The 21,261-nt window shown below is 38.3% G+C and overlaps 1 protein-coding gene across 6 annotated transcripts in view; it reads right to left on the bottom strand.

The window, feature by feature from the left end:
- Positions 1-21,261, bottom strand: part of LOC411155 (teneurin-a) — a 658,614-nt gene that overhangs the window by 194,325 nt on the left and 443,028 nt on the right. The window contains exon 1 of one of the 6 annotated variants that reach the window (XM_006569980.3): positions 16,257-17,165. The exons of the other annotated variants lie outside the window; for them this stretch is intronic. Coding sequence (XP_006570043.2) covers positions 16,257-16,296 — 40 coding nt within the window. The 5' untranslated portion in view covers positions 16,297-17,165. Of the gene's footprint in view, positions 1-16,256; positions 17,166-21,261 lie in introns of those variants that run through there. 6 annotated transcript variants of the gene reach the window in all.

Here is a 21,261-nt window from a genome sequence, read left to right as displayed (position 1 = left end):
TATTCCCTTAAAAAGAGATATTTATCTCTAAAAAAAAAAAAAGAAGAAATTCATCCGACCGAAACCGTATCGTTATATAAACTGTATCGGTAAAACAGAGTGAAGAGTACACAGCGCCACCAAATCTGCATCGATACGCATATTAGCGCATCGAGATCCGGGTCTACTAGTTAATTTTTAAGCCTTCTGGCCCGGTCGATGGCAGTCTGACGTTGCAATTCAATTCTGCTCTCTTCCGCGCACAGTCCCGAGAAGCCAGCGGCTCGAAACGTCATGCATATTCTAGTTGGTGGAACGTCGCGAACCGCCTTCCCTTTATCTGTATAGTTAATGAGTTCATAACTAATGTAACTCCTACTGACGTTCCTTCCATCGATCGAACCAAGATCGGCCATTGTAATTTTTTCTCTATATATATTTTTTTTTGAATTTTGAAATGCTTTCAACATATCAGTTAATAACTCCAACGATAATTAATAATAATTGCCCGCGTAAAATTTCTTGTTTCGGTGCGTTGAACTCGAAATGAGGTTAAGCATTAAGCACCACGTGATGATATACCTGTTTGTCCCCACAAAAAAGAATAATGATAAATGAATCGTAGTAGAAGTTAAGTTAAGTGAAAAATTCATTTGCAAACGTGTTATTCCACTCTGCATATACAAAACGTGTTAATCACTCTACGAGGTTAGGTTAGATTAACAACGCGCTTCACATCGTATCCAAAGCACAGAATATAAGAATTCAGGTCTCAAGTTGCCTCTTGAAATTACCAATTAAGGCAAACGTTGAAACCAAACAAGAAAAAAAATGGGAAAGGGGAAGGAAAGAAAGAAGTTTGGCCGAGAGAAGAAAAAATTACTGAAGCTGAACGGCGAGTCATTAGCGAGCAGAAGAAATGAGGTTAACGTTCCTTCTTGCGCTTCGACGCAGCAAAGTTTCGTCTTCATCGGACTGGGGGCAAGGTTGTTTCAAGACGTCTCTCGCCCCTTTATCTGCCCGGCAATTCGTCACTGTCCTCGCGTTCCAGGATTTTTACGAAATTTCCCGGATCCTCGGGCCACGCTTCGGTACACACCAGCATGACGAATCGTCGTCGCGATATTGTTCTTTTCGAATCTCTAGGATTTACGAATTGTGTAAGAGCAAAATACTAGCGCATGCGCATCTTGGACAGAGACTTTCTTAAGTTTCTATACTGTACAACGATGTGTATCGGAATGTACATCGAAACGTTGAAAGGTCATTCGAAAATAGTTTTTTTTTTTTTTTTATAAAAGATGAAATATTTAATTTAAAAAATGTTATTTGCGATTTTTATGATGATTAAAAAAAAAAGAAATTATTATTTATAAAAATAAAATATTGCAAAATTATTTTTTTTTGTAGAAAAGTACATGTAATATTATTATTTGAAAAATTTTATTCCGGAATGAGAGAAAATATTTTGCAATGGAATTCTATAAAATGTTGCTATCAAATTTTAATGAAACTTTGTAAACAGAAGGATGAAAAATTCAAAGGTTAAAAATTACGAATAAAAACAAATACCTCTGAATTGCAACTAGTAATTTACGTTCATAGTTTTTTTTTTTTAAATATCGATTTTATTCTTTGTATACTTGTATAATACAGATGTATTTTTATTCACGAATTTTACTATTAATATTGAATTTGTATAAATTTGCAAATAATTTTCAGTTTAGAGACATGTGTTTACATCAATTGTAGTATCTGACAATGAGTCAGAATCAATGACCTAGATAGCACATATCAAATATGTGTTCCCAATTAAATATCTTGTTTACTGTTCCAGTAGATATTACAATAAACGCCTATATTGATTTTATCTCACTCCGTGTACCGTTTCAAATAACACGTGTGTACAAACAGTCACGCGTTAAGAACTGTACGAGCTATTCGATGCAACTGGATCATTGGTGGATCTGCAAAGTGCAATTACACGTACTCCCTTATGTTTACAACCTGCCCGTGTTTACTAACAACTCATCGTGTTCATACGCATTGGCCAGTTTCTAATATCACGGAGATCAAATGTTTTCCAGTTCAATATTGATCCATCGCAGAATTTTATCGATTATGAACACCAAGAAATTAGATTCGATCTAAAAGTTGAAACGAGATATTAATTCATAAATGTTGACAGAGTGGAAGTCGAAAATAAAGTTTATTATGTAACGTAACATATTATATTTTGCAAACTTATTTAAAAACTTGATAATATTTCCAGAAGATATTTCTTATAATAAGATACCATTAATATTCAACGTCAAAAAGATAGTAAATCTAACTTGGTTCACCATGTGTCGTGGCAAACTTATTTCGTATCTTTAATCAGCATACTTTGGTGACAAATCCTATATATCATTACTTGCAGAATGTTCCATATATATATATTCAACGGCACTACATGTAGATTATCCACATATATTAATCGCAAAATTGTATGCACACTCTACTGATCTCGTTATTGTTCTTTTTGCATATGGCGAGAACTTATGGACTTACGTATCAGAAAATACGTTGCGCGCGCATGCGCGAGCACGCTGACTTAACAAACACGATCTTAGCACAAACTCGAGTCCGCGAAAGTAGCATCGCTGCACTGGCTAAAAACTGTACGGCTAATTTCCAGGGAGTCCGCTTAATCCAATTTACGACTCGCTGAAACATTTATGCCGCGTAAAATTTGCTTATGCAAATCACGCGCAGTAGTTACCAACTCGGCATAGTTTTACACGTCGAGCTGAATGTACGATCGCTGCCATTTTTTTTTTTTTTTTTATTATTCAACACGATTAAGCAAAATATTTAGCCATAATAACGTTAACATTTTTTAAATTATTTTAAATCAAAAAAAAAAAAAAAAAGAAAAAAGAAATCAAATTTATACGAGTAAAATAGCTATACTCGATAGTACAGTCGATAAATCTTGACTCTAATAATAATATTCTCAATTCCATTTCCAATTTCGATAATTTGTACCACGGTAATAATTCGTTTGTACCATGGTAATAACGGAACAAACAGTTTGTTGAATTCTTCTCATCCTTTGAGATCACGTGTAAGTTGGCATTGCAAAGTCGTGAAGAGTCAATTGTCAGAATTATATAGAACTGTTATACCGATCGATCAGTGGACTAAAGGACGCATAATCCGAACCTTACAATCCTTCGTAACTATGATTGAAATTACGGCGTCATTTGCAGCCGGAGGGTCGAGATCAAAGCCTTTGATCGTTGCGTTCGAGAGACACTGTGACAGACACGCGCGCGCACAACTCACCCTTTGTATCATCGAACATAAATTGTTGCGCGTCAGACACGCGGTCAGCGGCCATTCCACGCGTAAACAGTCGTCACGCCGCCACGCGTGAAAATCGGTGGAAACGAATACCTAGATGAATGAACGAGCATCACTAGCGACATCTAGTAGTCGGTTATACAGTTTCGACTTGCGCTATGTCCTATGCGTGTTCTCCATAATAAGATTCAATGGTATTATGATATATATACAATCCAGACATTTTTCTCGCGGGGCCATTCATTGGATGGACAGATAGAAATACAATGCGATCATAAAGTAAAGTTTTTATCATGTAGTGACAGAATTGTGTGCAACATTTTATAGGATTTCAATGGAAAAAAAATTAAGGCTTTCAAACTTTATGTGTTCTAACATTCGTTTGTTAGACATTTGATACGTGAATACTTCTATGATTAATTGATTTTCAATCTCTACTTTTTTTCAGTGATTCTTCTATAAGAGGGAACCACTTTTCAGTGAAACTAGTCAACGAATAAGTCTTTAGTTATCAAAACTCGTATAACAAACTTTAATTGGTAAATAAATAATTGATATTTTAGTATAATCGAATTTAAAAATTTCAACTGGTTATTATCATTGAAAGATAATTTTTAAATTATATATTATAGGAATTTTTATCAGTTTATCAATGATGCATCTTCTAACTTTATTCAATTTTAACAATTTATTTCATTCTGTATTTCTTTTTCTTTTTTTTTTTTTATATACGAGATTAAAAATTAAATTTCCATAGTTTTTTTTCATAAATAATAGAATTTTTTATAATTTATTTTATCTCGTGTATCAAGTTCTGTTTCCAGAAATATAATTTATTTCCTTCTTTTATTCTATTTAAAAACGAGCAAGTTTCGTAGCGATAAAAGGAAGAATAGAACCAATCAAAAAATGCTTTGATATTTCATATTTCTCTCTGATCACCGCCATTTTCATCGTCACTGATGGTTCGAAAGTATTCGTATGCACGAGAGGGATATTTTATATTTGTGTTTTTTTATAAAATATTAGCCAAATGAAAAACGATTCTAAAAGGGACGGAAGATGTACTCGAGTATTCTCGAATATGATATATTACATGAATATGATATATTTATTATATTTTGGATAGTTTATTTGATTTTTGCTACTCGAATCTGCGCGAAAGAAATTTTTATCGTACGCGTGTATATAAATTTTAATGGGAAACGATGTTTACGATATTTATGTCTTTATACATCATACCGTTATATATGTATAACTTTGTTTGTTTCTGAACACGCTTGGAATATTTTTTAAAAGAATTATAATAACATGAATATCTTTCGGGATATAATATTACGATTTTTAATTATTCCAGAATGCATTAAAAAATTCCTTTCATTTTTCATGCAATACCAATCATTTTTCCCTTCATTCACGAAAAAAAATTATATGAATGAGCTCTGAACCATTTTCGTCCAATATCACACCGAATGCATGCTCGAAACGTCGAAATTCACCGTACTCCGTTCAAGCACGCTCCTCGAATCGATCAAACTGTCCGCCAGAACATTGGATGCAGAACATCGCGAGCGATTGACACTATTTTTTTTTTCCCTTCCCCCCTTTCTTCTCTTCTTTTTTTTTTCTCTCGCAAAAAACGAATGTATCGAGCGAGAGAGAAGATCAATCATCTCGCGTGACTGTTTAAGCTCGCTCGATGAAATTGCCGGTTCCGTCAGTGGTTTCGTGTTCCGGCCGATTTTCACTCTGAAAAATCGCGACATCCGTTGTTACGATCGTTGCCTCTCGTCATCTTAACACTCTCTTGCGATCGATAATTCGCTTTACTTTCGAAAATCGGCCGACAGAGAGTGCGCGTTACTATACAATGTTAACCTTCTACAATGTTGTATAATTTATGATCGAAAGTAATAAAAGTAATAACAAATATTCGATTGTTAATTCCTCTGATAATTTTATTTTTTTCGAAATCAGAAATTAGAAATAAATTGTAATCCAATTTATGTTGATTAAAGAGTAAGAATAATCACAAACCACAGATAATTGGATCAAATGAATATATAGAAGATTTAACCTATTTAATTTACTCCTTTTAATCTATCACTATCTATTATTACTATTGATCATCATCTCTATCGAATAACCTATTAAATCTATTAAATTTCACCGGTATTTTTGTATCTGTAAAATATATTCGCTTCACTCTACAAATCTGAACGCTCTCTGAAATCGCAGCAACGTTCAAACTTCGAAGGTATTCGTGGCCAAACGGGTGGAACGATCGACGGCCGATCCAGTTCGGTCGAGTTCCGCTCGAAAAAAGTGTCATTACCCGTTAATGGCGCGGCAACAACTGGGTCGATGCACCACCACGGTTAATGACACGAGCCGCTTCGTTCCAACGATCGTGTACGACCAATTATCTTATTGCGCTGATCGCTTGGATAGCTCGTGGTGCGTTTCGAATAATCTTCTTAAACTGTTTTTCAGCGAAAATCCTCCTCGAAACGTTCGATCGATATTTATCGCTCTCTATTCGCTCTCCATTCCATCGGGCGGAACGAGCTCACGTGATCGAGCCACGCGCCATCTTAACGAGAACGATCGAGTCCTTCCCCCCTCCACTCTAGATGGAAAACTCTAAGCGCCACGCGAGGAGAACGGAAGAGAACGGGAGGAAACGAGAGTGAGCGGAGAGTGAAAAGCGTGGGGCAGATAGAGAAGCGGTGGATACGAGAGTGATAACCGGGACGATAGCGAGCAGTTGGAATGACAGCCGAAAGGACGTGCAAGAAGCTTTGGTGGGGGAGGCGAGAGGCGGCGTTGCAGGTTAGAAAATGGAATTTCGGTGGCGGGAGATGCGAGTAAAGAGCTGGGGGAGGGGGGCAGGGTTAGAAAGAAAGGGAGACGCTCGACAAGGAAAGGAAGGGAGGCAGGAAGAGGAGAGGATGGTGGATGGGCTAGGACCATGGATGGAGTGGATACAGTTGAGTCTGAGGGTTTCTTGGTTGGTGGATGTTTGGCTGTCCGCCAGGGAATCTCTGGAGCGCGACGGTTACCTTTTTCTCCTCGGGGAGATCTTCTCGCGTAGAGATACAGGGTGTTTCAAAATATATATAATTTCCACGAATGAACAAGGAATTTGAATTGATATATAATGAAAGAATTTGTATGTATTCCGTGTTTAATTAACTTTTGTTTTTACTAATTACAAAAATATAGTATTACTTAAATATTCGTAGTAAAAAGAAATATTCTTTCTTAGGCAGTTTTCAGGAGATTCTGACTCGAATATTCTGACATAAACGTAAAGATCCGAATTCAATGCTTCGATTTGGTTTCACACAACGACGATTAATTCGTCGAAAAGATGCACAACGTTTCAATATAAATATTATCGTTTATTCATTTACTTTGAAACGAGAAACGGAACAAACGAGTATCACGTATTAAAATAAAATCCTGCATACCACAATTGAATTAATCGCTAAAAATTTTTCTCCACGCGTATGGATAGATCGAATGATATAACAACGAAAAGATCCCCTATCCCTCCCCCTCCCAAGCGATCTATAACAACTCAATTATGCCGCGCAAAATGCCCACCTTTCGCCACTGTATCCCCATCCATATCGTTTTTCTTCATTCCATCCAGTCCACCACGAGTTGGTCGGTGGCGCTAGTGTGCGTGCTCGACTCGGTTGCGTTCGCGGGGCAAACAGAGTGTCGCTTAAGACTCCGTAAACACCGGGTTGATTAACGATAATGGCGATCCCAGGCTGATTCTCGATAGTCTGCCACTCGATTGCAGGATTTTAAGGGGAGGAGGAAGGGAGAAGGGATAGAAAAGGGGGCAGTTATGGCGGCGACGACGAAGGGTAAACGACCATCGTCGTGTGGTGCATTGTGCAACGAAAATCGTTGGCCGGCCAATGGAAACAAAGCGAGGCGGGGGAGGAGGGGGAGGGGGGAGGGGAAGGTAATCCACGGGGATGCGTGCCCGGGCATCCTGATCGCCGCTTTAACCCTTATAGGTTTGCATGATGCGTTATGATCGTTAACAGAGAGTACTTGGTGAAGAGCCGCGGATATTGTCTGACGACCGCTGCCGCCTGTGGTTAATCGACGATCGTTGCTGCTTCCATTCGAGGCTTCTTGTTCCGCCGCCCCTCCCCTCCCTCCCTCCCATCCATTCTCGCTCCATCTCTGTTGGGCGGATAGCGTGGATGGATTAATATAGAGTTGGGGAACGGGTCGCCTGAAGCCGCGGACTGGCGAGCTGCGGTACAATTAGCGGCAAGCGTAAATGCCGTTTGGGACTACGTTTCTCGCGCTTCGCGGGCTATTAGCAGCGTTCCCTGTTGCGGAAGTTGTTGTTGCATTGGTTTACTGGGGAGGGTTGTTGAAGGAGTTGCCGGTGTTTCTGATTTCTATATATAAGTTTGGTCTGTGTGTTTGAGGGGGAATTGGGAAAAGGGGTTTAAGTCGTGTTTGCATTGGATATTTGAAATGTATCTTCGATACGAAATTGATCAGAGAAGAAATTAAAATTTTTCTGATATTATCGTTAATATTGTAACAACACATTTTATACTATTGTTCTAATATTATTTCCGATTTTGCAACAGAAAATGAGGATCTTAAATTGTTCGCAGAGAAATTTTCTCGGTTTATGTAAATAATTAATAATAAGTTCAAGTAGTTGTAGTTTTATCTATTGGATTAAATTGAAAACAATTTTCACGTGAATAATTCGAAATATAATTTACGAAAATTCGAATGGAATTAAGCCATCGTGCATTAGACGATCCATTTCGAAAAAGAGAACGAGTTTTCCCTTCTGTGTCAACAAACTGGTCTCTTGGTTTTGCGTCCCTTTTGCGTCCCCCGTGTTGGCGAGCGTTGCCAATATCTTCAGGTTCCTATCGATTTGGCGACTAATGAATGTTTATTGGTACAGGATCTGCTGATGTATCGCGCGAGACAGATCGATACAGGTCTAGACGTTTGTGTCCCGAAATAATTGATTCTAACTTGATACGAGATCCATCCAAATCAACTATTGGGATATTTTTGGACGATTCTAAAAAAAAGGAACAATTCCTTCCCTACTTTTTTCTCATTTATCCTTGAATCGCTAATAATTCATCCCCAACTTCATCGATCCTTCCCATTCAAATGAAACGTCTATCAATTTTTTCATCAATTTTTCATATTTTTCTAAAAATTACACGAGTTTTTATTAATTACTTAATTTCAATATAAATTCTAGAATTTTCTTTGAATTATTCATTTCCAATCATCTCACAAACCACAAGCCCAAAAGTATAAAATCTAATTATCGTCCCGTCGGTCGTCAGATTTACATCACTGAACGGTGATTCAATTTGGTTGAAATCCAGGATAAAAATATCCTAACTGAATCGTAAGACGCGCATGTTACGTGCGTAGGAGTCCGCTATTAGGAGTAAAACCGGAAATAGAAGCGGCTGAACTTTAACTAGCTTCGCGGTGGAACGGTCTCGTCCCCTTCATCAACTCAAACTGTGGGAATTAGCTTCTGGCCCCCGTCCAGATTACTTCTGTACGCTCTTTTCCCCCCCTCGTTCTCATTTATCTCGTTCCTCCCTCCTCCCACGAAACTTCTTCCCTAATATGTTAATTATGAAAACGATAAGCGAATGATAATCAGCCGCGGTTATTTCGAACCCTTTGCCTCCTTAACACTGTACCAATTCGCCTGTTATCGTGCCAGAACGAGTCGTTCAGTTAGGATTAACTGCCGCTAGAGGCGCGACTGTGTTCTCGTCTTTTGAAATATGTTGCTTGATTCAACATTTAATTAACGAAATGATTTCTCTGTCTCTTTCTCTCTGTTATTTTTTTAATGTTATTATGAGATATTACGTATAGATAAACAACAAAAATAATAAATAATAGGATCTTGATAATCTCGACGAATGAAAAATTGATTTTAAACATTTTGTAAAATTTTATCGATCAGACGATACGTTTGTATTTTAATCGGGACCGTGATATTTATCATCTGTTGTTAAAATCACCAACATCCTGTGTAATGGCTTATTACAATTACGAAGCGTCGCTTTTCAATTAAATAATCAAGTTAATCAACTGCCGGGCGTAAAATTAACGAATAAATCTGGCGCAATTGTTTTCTCGAAAGTAACGCATCGACCAAAGTTTCCACGTTGTTCCCAATGTTGTCCCAAAAATTCCAGCTGGAGGCGGGAATATAAAAGCAGACGAGCAGCTATTCCAGAATTGGGAGAGGAATAAAATATCATTAATGTAATGAGTCGAGCGAGGAGAGTCGCTTAAACAACGGCTCTGCAAATGATCCGATTCGTTAATGCAGTCGCGAGCAACCGGTGAATTAGCGTTGGAGACAAACGATTATACGATTTAACGGGCCGGTTAACGCGTCAATATCGTTTTAATATCGTCCCCGGAATAATTTCGATCGATATAACAGCGATAAAGAGAGAAAAACAAAGGGACGTCGCGTCTTCCCTTTCGACGCGTTAAAATTTATGACGAAAAATTATAATTTTAATTCCTTTTTCTTTTTTTGAAAACGATCGAGAAATATTTCTTTAAACAAAAATTGGATAAAACTGGATATTAGAAATATTATAAAGTGTAATGTATTTATAAAATTTTATAAAATTAATAAATATTTATAAAATTATCGATTTATATTAATTATTTAGAAAGTAGTTTTACCTTATTTATAAATAACTTTAATTTACACAGATTTTTAGTTTGATTTATTAATTAAACAAACATCGCTGATATTTCTTATTTTTTTAAATAATTATTCTAAAATTTATGAAAGTATAATTTCAAAGCCAATCGCTCTAACCTCTTTTCTTAATCAGATTTCATTAAAAAAAAATTACGGTATAAAACAATTGCAATATATAAAATAGTTCAAAATAAAACATTTGCGAAAGGATAAATAGAAACAAATATTGAATCGATTTTAGATATACTATTGTAAGCAAAAGAAGGGAACCAATACCGTTGAATTCCATAGTTGAACCATGTATGCATTACATATGCGAGCAAATTCCGCGTATGGCCGCGGATAAATTGCAATAAGCGCCCTCTCGTCGCGCCAGCTGCCGGCGAATCGCGCATTTACGTCACGTAACTTGTTTTACATGGCCGCTTTTGTTCTGCATGAATCTTATTAGCGCCAACCCATTTTGCCGGGAATCGAGTTAAATGCAGTTTTACACATTAAACCGTTCCTGCCGCTTGCTCATCATTTCCCTCTCCCCCAAATCGAAGGAGGGGAAGAATTCGTTACTTTCGTCACACCACGGTTGTCGATCAGTCTCGAAAACGATCGATTCATAATTAACCTGTCATTTGACCAACTCGTGTTTTTTGCACGTGACAACATTGCATTTTCCACACATAAAAAAAACGAAGAAAATTGGTGTTCAACGATTTGAAGAATTTTAAAAATTGCGAAAGGAACGAATTGATTTGTCGAGGTGCAGGTTAGACAAAGAATATTGACAATCGTATTTTCATATTTGAATTCCCATCATCATTCCAATAATCAGGGATATAATATAGAATGATGGAGACAGAGTTGTACAATTTCACGTATATACATATTGTAAATAGATTACGAATAGGAAATCGAAAGTATAATGGAATAGGATATAAATTCATAACCTCGATTCGAGGTTCTAACCTAACTTTCTCCGCGACGGATGAAATTACGTTCGCTGCCGGCAATTGTCGCGGGAAATTTCGGGGAAGCAAATGGCATTAAAAAAACGCGTTTTCAAACGCATCGGTGTCGCGAATCGAGCGCGGAACGAAGACGTGGCGATGTGACGGTAAAAATATACGGTGTTCTTTTTTTTTTTTTTTTTTTTTTTTTTTCTTCTTTTTACTCTGCCCCGCGGCATTGTTTCCACGGGGAAAGTGGTTTATATTTACCCTCGAGGGAAGATGACTTTTATAGGAGAAGCGGAATCCCATCAAGCGCATAATATAGCCGCCTATCGAGTTCGTTCGAAGCGGAGCGCAATCGACGCGCGAACAATACGCTTCGGTCCCGAGCGATATAATCGTTAAATATTTCGTTTCGCCGCTGTATAAATCGTATCCGTCAAAGCGTTATTTTTTTTTCTTCCTTTTTCTTTTTTTTTTTCTACTGCTATCGTTTTTTCTCGCATTATTTTTATTTTTATTTATCTATTTATTATTTCTCTCTCTCTCTCTCTCTCGTTCGATATAGGTTGTTGTTTTAATCCGAACTGTTAATCTCGTAGATCGATCTCTAGCCACGGCAGGTAATTCAATACGACCGGAACGAACAATTTTCATTCATCAGCGCGAATTCCATCAGCGAAGATATTCCAACGTTTGAAACAGTGCGTTGAAAAACGAGGTGGGGTGAAAAAGGAGAGAAAAAAAAAATGAAAAAAAATAGAGAAGCGATCTCTTTTATAGAGATCAGGGCCTCGATATTTTTCTCGCGTTTTCCGCGCTTTCTGGCTGGTGTTTCTGGCGCGATCTCGATAGTGAATTATAGGTTAGACGGTGGATGAGTTTCTATTATACTTGTCACTTTGTTCCACGGGTGAAGGATTCTCGATTGTCGTCGTCGAACTTAACCTATACGGACGGCTGGAGTTCCTTTTGGAAAACGTTAATTGGGTGGAATTTTTCTTTCTGAAAAAAATTTATTCGCTCTCCTCTTCCTGTTTCAGAATGTATAGTCCGAGATATAAATTCCGAACGAGTTTTCGAGGGATAATTATCTCGTGTATAAATTTTACCGTTTAACTTATATATTAACGATCATGTATCGATATTTTATCTTTTAACTTTTGATTTCAAATATCGATCGAGAAATTGAAAAGGTATTAATTCTTGTTTCTATCTTTTTGCATACACGCGCAGTTTGCATCATGCAAATTTTACATCGAACAAGGGAGGGAAGGAGAGAGGAAAAAAAAAACATGTATAAATATTTATCTATTCGAAACGTATTTTGATATCTATCTTTTTAGATTGGAAAACACCGCCTTGTGCTCCGATTTCTTTTTATTCAAATTCATCTCAATTCAATCGGGGCAGATTGTGAACGGATAAAATTCGTTTCTTCGATTTTTTTTATCGCAATTCGAATTATAATAATTATCTCACATTCTTCACATTACATTATTCACCGATATATTATACAAATTTTATCTTTTACTTCACCTTTATGATAAATTCATAAATGTTATATCGTCTCCAACAGTAATAACAGTTAATAAAAAAAAATTATAATAATTTCAATTTCCTCAAGTATTCTCAACAATTTCGACCTAGTAATAAAAAGTAATAAAAAGAAAAACTTCCAAACAGGAAAACAAGGAAGCCAGAAGAATTTCACGTTCAAAAGACGAAGAAAACGATAGAAACATTTATTCTATCCTTAATCCATTTACTCTGCTATATATATACATACGAGGAATATCGAATACTTTCCTTTTTCGACGCTGTTAAAATTTTCAACAACGAAGAACATCGAGTATAGATAGAATAGAAACATCATAATACATTTACATCACTATATATAGTTTTCTTTTTCGACGAAAATTTTCAATAGCTAACGAGGAATATCGAGTGAAAAAAATTAGATCTATCTTTATCATCCATACCCCGTACGTTCAAGATAAACGCAGAGATAAACGCGCCCCATTAACGAAACTAACTCGCGTACAATTCACCCGATTCCCACACGAGCAAGAACGACGCTAGCGACACGCAGGTCACCTCAATTCTCCGTGCTCGTCGATTAAACGCGAACGTACGAGATGGTCGCAATTTAAAGGGAGGGGGGAGAGCGATGATCACTTATGGAGACACTTGTTTGCGCCGTTGAGGCGCGTTTCCGCGCGGGCCAAAGCCGAAACGAGGGATGACAGGGCACAATTGACGGCCTCGGCGATAGCAATGCCCATTTTATCCCCACGAGGATATAAATAAAAGTCAAATTGAGGGAGGGTGCGCTGCTATGCCGCGTCTACAATGTATTTACGCAGCGCCACCACACACACACACGCACATACCACTTCCATTCTCGTAATTTCATTCCAGATAAAAATCCCGCGACCCTTAACCCTTCTCCCGACGCCGATATTTACATTTTTATTCGGGTGCTGATATTTTTGTTTACTTGCCTCGTCGCTTCTACCGATCGAGCTCGATTTTTTTCACGGTGTCCATCGTTCCATCCGTTAGATTCGAGCGTCAATTTTTTCTTTTTTTTCCTCCGTTTCGTTGGAGGAATTCCGTGAAAATTTCGAAATTCTCGACGAAAATAACGAATTGAAGATTAGTACTTTGGGAATGAAATGAAATGAAATTTTAAAACTCGCTGATGAAGGATTGCATTAAAAAAAAGAAACAAAAATGTCTTTCGTGGCGTTAAATGTTACCTCTAGCCGTGCGAGGTAGATGGCGCGCAATTAATACCCTCGAATTCAATTAGCTGGCGTGCATGAAGAATCTTCGAACAAAACACGCGAACCAGACGGTGGGAAAACGTGTGAAAAAAAAAGAAAAAAAGAAAAAAACGGTGGCTAGAGCCACCCCCTCCCCCGGATTGCATTAATTCCGCTCACGACGCGTAACCCTAGCAATAAAGTGGCGTAATTGCCGATGCGTTCGTGCCCTTTGGGCGAGAGAAGAACACGGACAGAAAAGCCTGTTGGAGCAAGGAGAGGGGGAGAGAGAGAGAGAGAGAAAGAGAGAGTGAGGTGGCCTTACAAATCCAGCTCGACGCCCAGAGGCCCCACACGACGGAGCACGGCAGACACGAAGCCGACTTATGCGAGCCACGTGCGCCATTCTAATTTGCTTACGAGCAGGGTGGCCTTAAAGCAGAATGCGTTACGGGGAACGCGTACGTGCGACGACCACCACCGTGCCACGAACAATGAGATGGCGTGTCCTCCGTCCGCTTCTCCATTTCTTATTGTCCCAACCTAGACGCGACCCTCCCCACCCGTCCACATTTCTTTTTACACGGATCGAATAAAAGAGTCAAGTGGCGGCGTCCCACGTGACCGACCGCCGGATTGTGAGCCACGCTACAATCGGTGGGATTGTTTGTAATGGGTGGGATTTCGGGCGAAGTTTCGTTCCTGGGTGTCAGGGGGTAGCGTAGGATTTAGAGGAGTAGTTGATAAGGTAAGAGCGGTGGCAGAGTTTTGTAGGTTGCGTGGAGTGGACGAGGGATGGCTGGTTAAGTGGTGCAAAGGGTAGGAAGAGAATAGTAAGGTATGTTGAAGGAACAATCCTTAGAAATTGGAACGTAAACGAGAGAAAGGGTAATATATAGTTTTGAAAATTTTTCGAATAAATATCATTCTCGATAAATTTGAGAAGATTCATTTGCACGAATCTTTTATTTTTCAATTGAAATCGATGCGCTGGTCGAGGAAAGACGTTGCAAATTTTATTCCGTTCCTTCATTTCTCCGCTATCGTATCCAAGCTAATTTATATTCCGTTGGGGACTCGCGCGGAAAGGACCTAATATAATCCCGGGTACAAGGGGTAGCCGGTACGCCTGGGATCTAACCTGCATATATTTCCCAAATAGGCGCGTTAATGTTAAGAATACCGCACGCGTGTTTTCACGCCGTGGAAAAAAAAAGACATTGAGAAGAATGTAACTGTGATGAAAATGTGAAAGGAATTCGTCGCTTTGAAAAAGTTTTACACGCATAGTCTTTCAATGAGTTTTTTCATATTTGGAAATGGATACTTGATGATTGAATTCAGAATATACGATTTTATTCAATGAATAAAGGACACCAGAGAATAAATATTCCATTGTTTATTATTAACGATTATAATATATTTTCTTAATCTGATCAAAAACTTTAAAATTCGTCGTGTTTAGCAATGAAAATTTTAGAGCTACTACAAAATTGAATCAATTAATAAATTTCTATCATTTCTATGAATATCCTTAAAATTCAAGAATAATTTCTTCAAGTAAAATTTTATAGAGATATTATAATTTTATAGACCGCAAGGTCTATTATATATTCCGAGTTCATAATCGCAAGCGGCTAAAACTACGACAATCGCATTTACCGCGATACATTTGGCGCGGTGTAACTCGGCAAATTAGATGACGTCATAAGATAATTTGAGCGGTCTCGAAGGAGCAGCTTTAATTCCGTGTAAATACGCGAACGAACAATTTACAGGTGGAACCAGGCCCGATGAAATTTGCGATTTGACCGATAATTCTACCAAGTTACGCGCCACCCGACATTTGCATTGTAAATCATCGATGTCGCCGACGTGGATCGCTTAAGGAGTTGGCCGACAAACTTTGTAATCGTATACAATTCTCCAGGCGGCGCTTTTTTTCGTCGAATAATTAGCGACACCGCCTATCTCCGCGCTGGTGTGTTTCGGTGGCGTGTCTGTTGCTTCCTCGTATCACCTTTAACAGGTGAAGTTTTAGGTCAAAGTTAAAAGTGGACCTGTTGACCTGACCTCGTTTCATCGAACAGAGAACACCGATCACTTGATAATTACTTAACTTGTTCATGTTGAATAGTTTTTGAAGTTGTTTAATTTAGTACAGAGACTTGATTTTTAAAATGTAAATAATGGATGACGATTGTCTTATTTATTTTTGAGGAATAAGTTAAAATTAATTTGGAAATATTGTATTAATAAAAAACAATGAAATAAAAATTAAATGGAGGTTGGAAATATTATTATTAATTTCGGCAATAAAATTACCATCTAAATAAAATGATATTACGCAGCTATTTTTCCCCTCTTATTAAATTAAATCGTTAAATTTAAAGCATGACTTAGAGGAAAAACGAGTGAACATTAACCAAACCCAAACCCCTCGCTTACCAACACGATCTATGTCTTCTTGCGTATAATAGTGATGCATCGTTGCTGCTGGGTCGGCTTGCGGTAGCAATTGAATCACTCAGGCGACAGTTTATGGCCGTACGATGATCATCACGACCAATACAGCGGTCACTTTACTCTGCTATTACTCACTTCCATCTCAAACAGTCGCGAGATCGCCTATTCGCCACTTCCTGCACAATATATAGTCCGTTTCCAAACGATATAGCTCTTTATCCGAATCCTCATAAACCGAACACTTTATCCTGCTCAAAAACCATACATCTCTCACGAACAACAAATTCGAAACATAAATCCACTATACACCTGTACATAAACAAAAACGCGTAAACAAGTCACACAACCATCGTCAAACGAAACGACGGTCGTTTACCTTTCACCTTTCGTCCCATAGTTCACACAGACAAATCGAGGACAAGCATAATATAATCCTCGATACTTGCTCGACAATAAATCGTCACGATCCCGCCAAGGCACGCCTTGTTTCCGCGTACGACGCGCCTAATAATTTTCAACGTAGCTGTCAAGTTGACAGATCTATCGAAGATACGGCCACTTTACCGACGGCACTATTTACGGTTACACACGACATAACAGAAACAGTGTATCATTCGTTCGTTACAAATCGCTGAAAACACTCGCAAGTTGCACACGAACGTTCGCGTTTCGAACTTTAAGGTTATGAGGGAAGGCTTGGGATGCTGTACACGCACGTAACACTCGGCCAGGTGGCGATCGCTCGCGTGGCCGAGCCGGCGGGACGTGTGAACGAGAGAGGGACAGAGAGAGGCGAGGAAAGGAAGTTCACCGTGGGACGTGAACCGGGAAATCGATCGGCGCGATGAAAATTTTCCCGGCGGCACGACTTGATCAACAACAATCGAAATACGGGCCAAAACGACAGGTCCAACAACATTGTGGTGGAAAATGCTGGTGGTTCGTTGCACGCACATGCGCATCGCGCCGAGCAAACGGCGGCCACGCTTCGACGGTGGCGCCGCCACGGTGGTCGTTGATAGCATTCGACACGCAGCACGGCCGCTATCTCCGCGACATTTCTCCCGCTGCCTACTGCCACCTACAACCCCCCCAAAATCCCCCTGGCCTCCATCGTACGCGTTGCAAACGTTCACCGGCCTACAACCGCCGCCGCCGTTCCCGTCGTTGCTTCTGCCATCCGCCCCCGACCCGCCATCGGTCGCTGCGGTATCGATTGGCCCAGTTGTCCCTCGTCAGAACGCGGCACTCACACTCCGACATCCGTACCGTTCTTCGTACCTTCGTTTTCTTATTCTCGTTTGTTTCTCTTTTTACTTCGTAGGTTGATTTGGATGATTTTTGTGCAGGGAAAGTGGTATACGGAGTTTTAGATTAGATTCGATCGTTGATAAGATTTTTCCTGTGATAATTGGTTAATCATTCTTCTGTAATGTGAAAATTCTTTTAAGCTCAAAGAAAAGAGTTTTATTTAGAAAGGAAGATTTGTACTTTTTTAAAACTAACAAATTAACCTCTTTATAAGATATTATTATTAAAGGATATTTTCAAAACAGTGATTGTCAAATTGTTTTCTTAATTTTTTTTTTCTTTTTACTTGGAATAATTTTAATTGGAAAAGAATTGAACACATATGCGTCAATGTTTTTGAAGAGAAATTAATTCTAAAAAAATGTTTTATTCCATTTAAAATTAAATTGTTTCCACAATTTATTACAATTACGAGAAACTTGTTTTTCGAAATAAAAGAATAGCTTTTTTTTATTCTTTTTTTTTTTTTTGAGCTCGAATTTCCAACTGTGGAAACGAACGATCGATTTGTCACGTGATATAAACTAATTCGAATTCGATACCTTTTGTTAAAAAGATATCGACGTGAAATCGGTGAAGATGGATGGATCAATTTGCATCCTCTTCGGATCTGTGATCCTCACTTGAGGATATCTCAAACAACTTGTTCACGGAAGGACAATTACCGAACTATAGGATTCCGACTGTAGACGGTTGTTACACAGTTCGAAATGCTGCAAGAACTTTCGATCATGGCCGGCAATCCACCGGGAGATATTGCATCCCACTCGAAGAAGCTACTTGGAAACATTCACGCCGATACGCAGCCCGGCTCTGAAAGCCGAAGTTGCCGGGAATACGACACTTCTTCGCCTTTATCGCCGATAAAACACTCTTCTACAATTTGGTCAAACGTTTCTAACCATTGGCTTCCCTTTTGTAAATGCGCGGACTCTTCACGAATTCATGGCTGTATGGAAGTATTTATCGAATACTTATTGAGATGAAAGTAATAGGGATGAATCTAAAATAACATGCAACTTTTTGCTTATCATAAGAACTATGATACTTGGCAAATAAAGATGGGTATTTCTTTTTTATGTAAAGATATGGAAACAGTTCACAGAAAAATATATATATATTCAAATATTTTTATTACATGAATCCAAATGTTGATTTCAGATGTTGATTAAGTTGTATTCGTGGATACATTCGACGAAAGTAATAAAGAAAATGCATAATAACTTGGTACAATAAAAAAAAAATAAATAAATAAAATAGGAGAAAAGAATAATTGCGTTTAAAGTTTTCTTCTGTAGCTATCGACAATTAAAAGTTCGTAGGGAATATCCCCGAGGTCCTGCAAACCTCCTTACATGAACAAATGTAGGGCAACTCGCTGGGGAATACAGTGGTTCTCAAACTAAACTACACATAACTTTTAGAGACACGTCTTACACCACGTTCGTTTCTATAATGAGTCACGCTTCACGTATTTTTACATTAATTTTTAACGGTGAGGCATTTCTAGGTTAAATCAGATTTTAAAGCTTAAGAGCGTCGAATTTAAAAAAAATATTCATACGCACTCAAAAAAAAAAAAAAAATATATATATATATATATCTTAATAGACAAATATTCATATAAAAAAATATCATCCTTTTAATGACATAAAATTACTAACTTCGAATGCTAAAATCTCGAAATTTCCGGAAATATTTAAATTAATTTTCGAGGATACAAAAAAAATATTTAGATTCCAAGAATATTTTTTAACGAAATTTCTAGAATCATGCAAAATCATAAAGTTTCGAGTGTTCTACAATATAAACAAATATTTAGAATATTGGAAATGCTTTTTTAATGTCACAAAATTTCTTATAGAATTTGCAAAAATTCTATAAGCATCATAGAAATTTCAGATTTTCAAAAAATTACCAATACACACTTTTAAGAATATTTTCCCAAGATTCTTAAATCTTTCTAATAAAAAAAAAAATAATAATTCTTCTCCCTACTTGAGAAATGCTCAAAAGTGCTTTCCACTGAAGCCAGTTATAGAAGCGGTCGCAACGAGGGTGTTGAGGGGGCAAAGCGATCGTGACGGGGGCGAGGCAGAAAACAAGAGGGGCGCATAAGCGACAAAGGGCCGGCATTATTACGTGCCAGGGCTGTATGCATGACAATACCAAGCGAGATTCTCCCTCCTCGTCGGTTTCCACCGATCCCCCGACACGATTCTCGCGCTCTGTTCCCGCGTCTTTGTCCCGTTCGGCGGCCCAAGGGTGGAGTCCCGTGGGCGCGGCCCAAGCACCGTCGCGGGACCACCGCCGCTTTCACAATGCCGCGCTAACAAGGTCAGCAATTAATGAATCGGTGGAAACGGTACGGGAAGAAAAATACGTTGGGGACCAGTCACTGTGGAGCCCAGGGTGACTCGAAATTGCGTCGAGCAAGTTTAGATCGCCAGAGAAAATGAAACTGGTTATGCAACGATAAGAATAATATCTGGAATTTACGTGATGGATGATGGAAATTTGTAGATATAGTTATATTTTCTTTCTTTGATTAATTTTTGGCTAAAAATATATCGTATCTTTTATGAAAGCATTGCCAACTACTTGTTAGAAAGAATAGAAAGGATTTTTCTGAAATAAATTACATATGTAAAAAAGAAAGGAGAGAAACATAATAAATCGGCATGCATAGTTTCACCAATGTATTTTTCACGTGTCGATGATTCCACGGTCGCGCGAAAGAAATCGTACACGCGTTTCAAACTTTTCTGTCTCGCGCACCCTTCCTTCCCTGCGACCGTCCTCTTTATGAAAACTCGCCACCATTCCCGTCCGACTTGCTGCGCCAACGGATGAACTATTTTCCGTGAATATTTCGGAACTATCAAAAAATATCCTTTGAGGTAAGCATCGTTGGAGAGGCCCGCCGGTGGTTTGCATTCGCCTACCGTGAAAATGGAACTCTTCAAAAATTGAGCGCAACGCGCTCCAGATTCAACCGGCTGATATTTCTATCCAGTTGCAATAAAAAATTCTCCACGTTTCTCTACGTTACAAAACAAAAAAAAAAGGAAGGAAAAAGAAATAGGAGAAACAAGAGAGGAAGGGAAGAGGATAATAGATACGAGCGATGAGAGAACAGAAAGAGTAGGAAGAAGTTACAATTTAATCCGAAAAAGTTTCGACACGGTTCGAAACTCCCTTTCGAAATAAATAATACAAAAAAAAAAAAATTAAATTGAGATCTTGCAAAAAATTTTTTCTGAATATGATAAAAAAAAAAAAGAAAAAGTAGTAATTGAAGATAAATTTGAAAATATAGACTCTTGACAAGAAATGATTTCGCTCGCATTTGTCGTTTAGTTGTTATGGATAAGCAATGATTAATGAAATTAATGAAACGTTTACGAGTCGAGGATCGGTAGCACGTAGAAAAGGACACGTCTGCAACGGAGCAGACGCGGAGGGAAATGGTTGGAAAATAACGAAGGCAAAAAACTGGGGGCCATTCATCGCGCACGTACCGCGATTTTTTACCCCGCTAGCAATTCGCACTTTTATGATTTCGTTTAAATTACACGGTCCCCTGTTCGACTGGAAATATTACTTTGGAAAATTGACCGTGGGTGAAACGAAGGAGGGGAAACGAAGAGGAATACGCGTTTTTCTTTTTTTCTCC

Source organism: Apis mellifera, linkage group LG6 (genome assembly GCF_003254395.2).
Source record: "Apis mellifera strain DH4 linkage group LG6, Amel_HAv3.1, whole genome shotgun sequence".
Taxonomy (NCBI): domain Eukaryota; kingdom Metazoa; phylum Arthropoda; class Insecta; order Hymenoptera; family Apidae; genus Apis; species Apis mellifera.
This window is presented reverse-complemented; position numbering and strand designations above follow the sequence as displayed.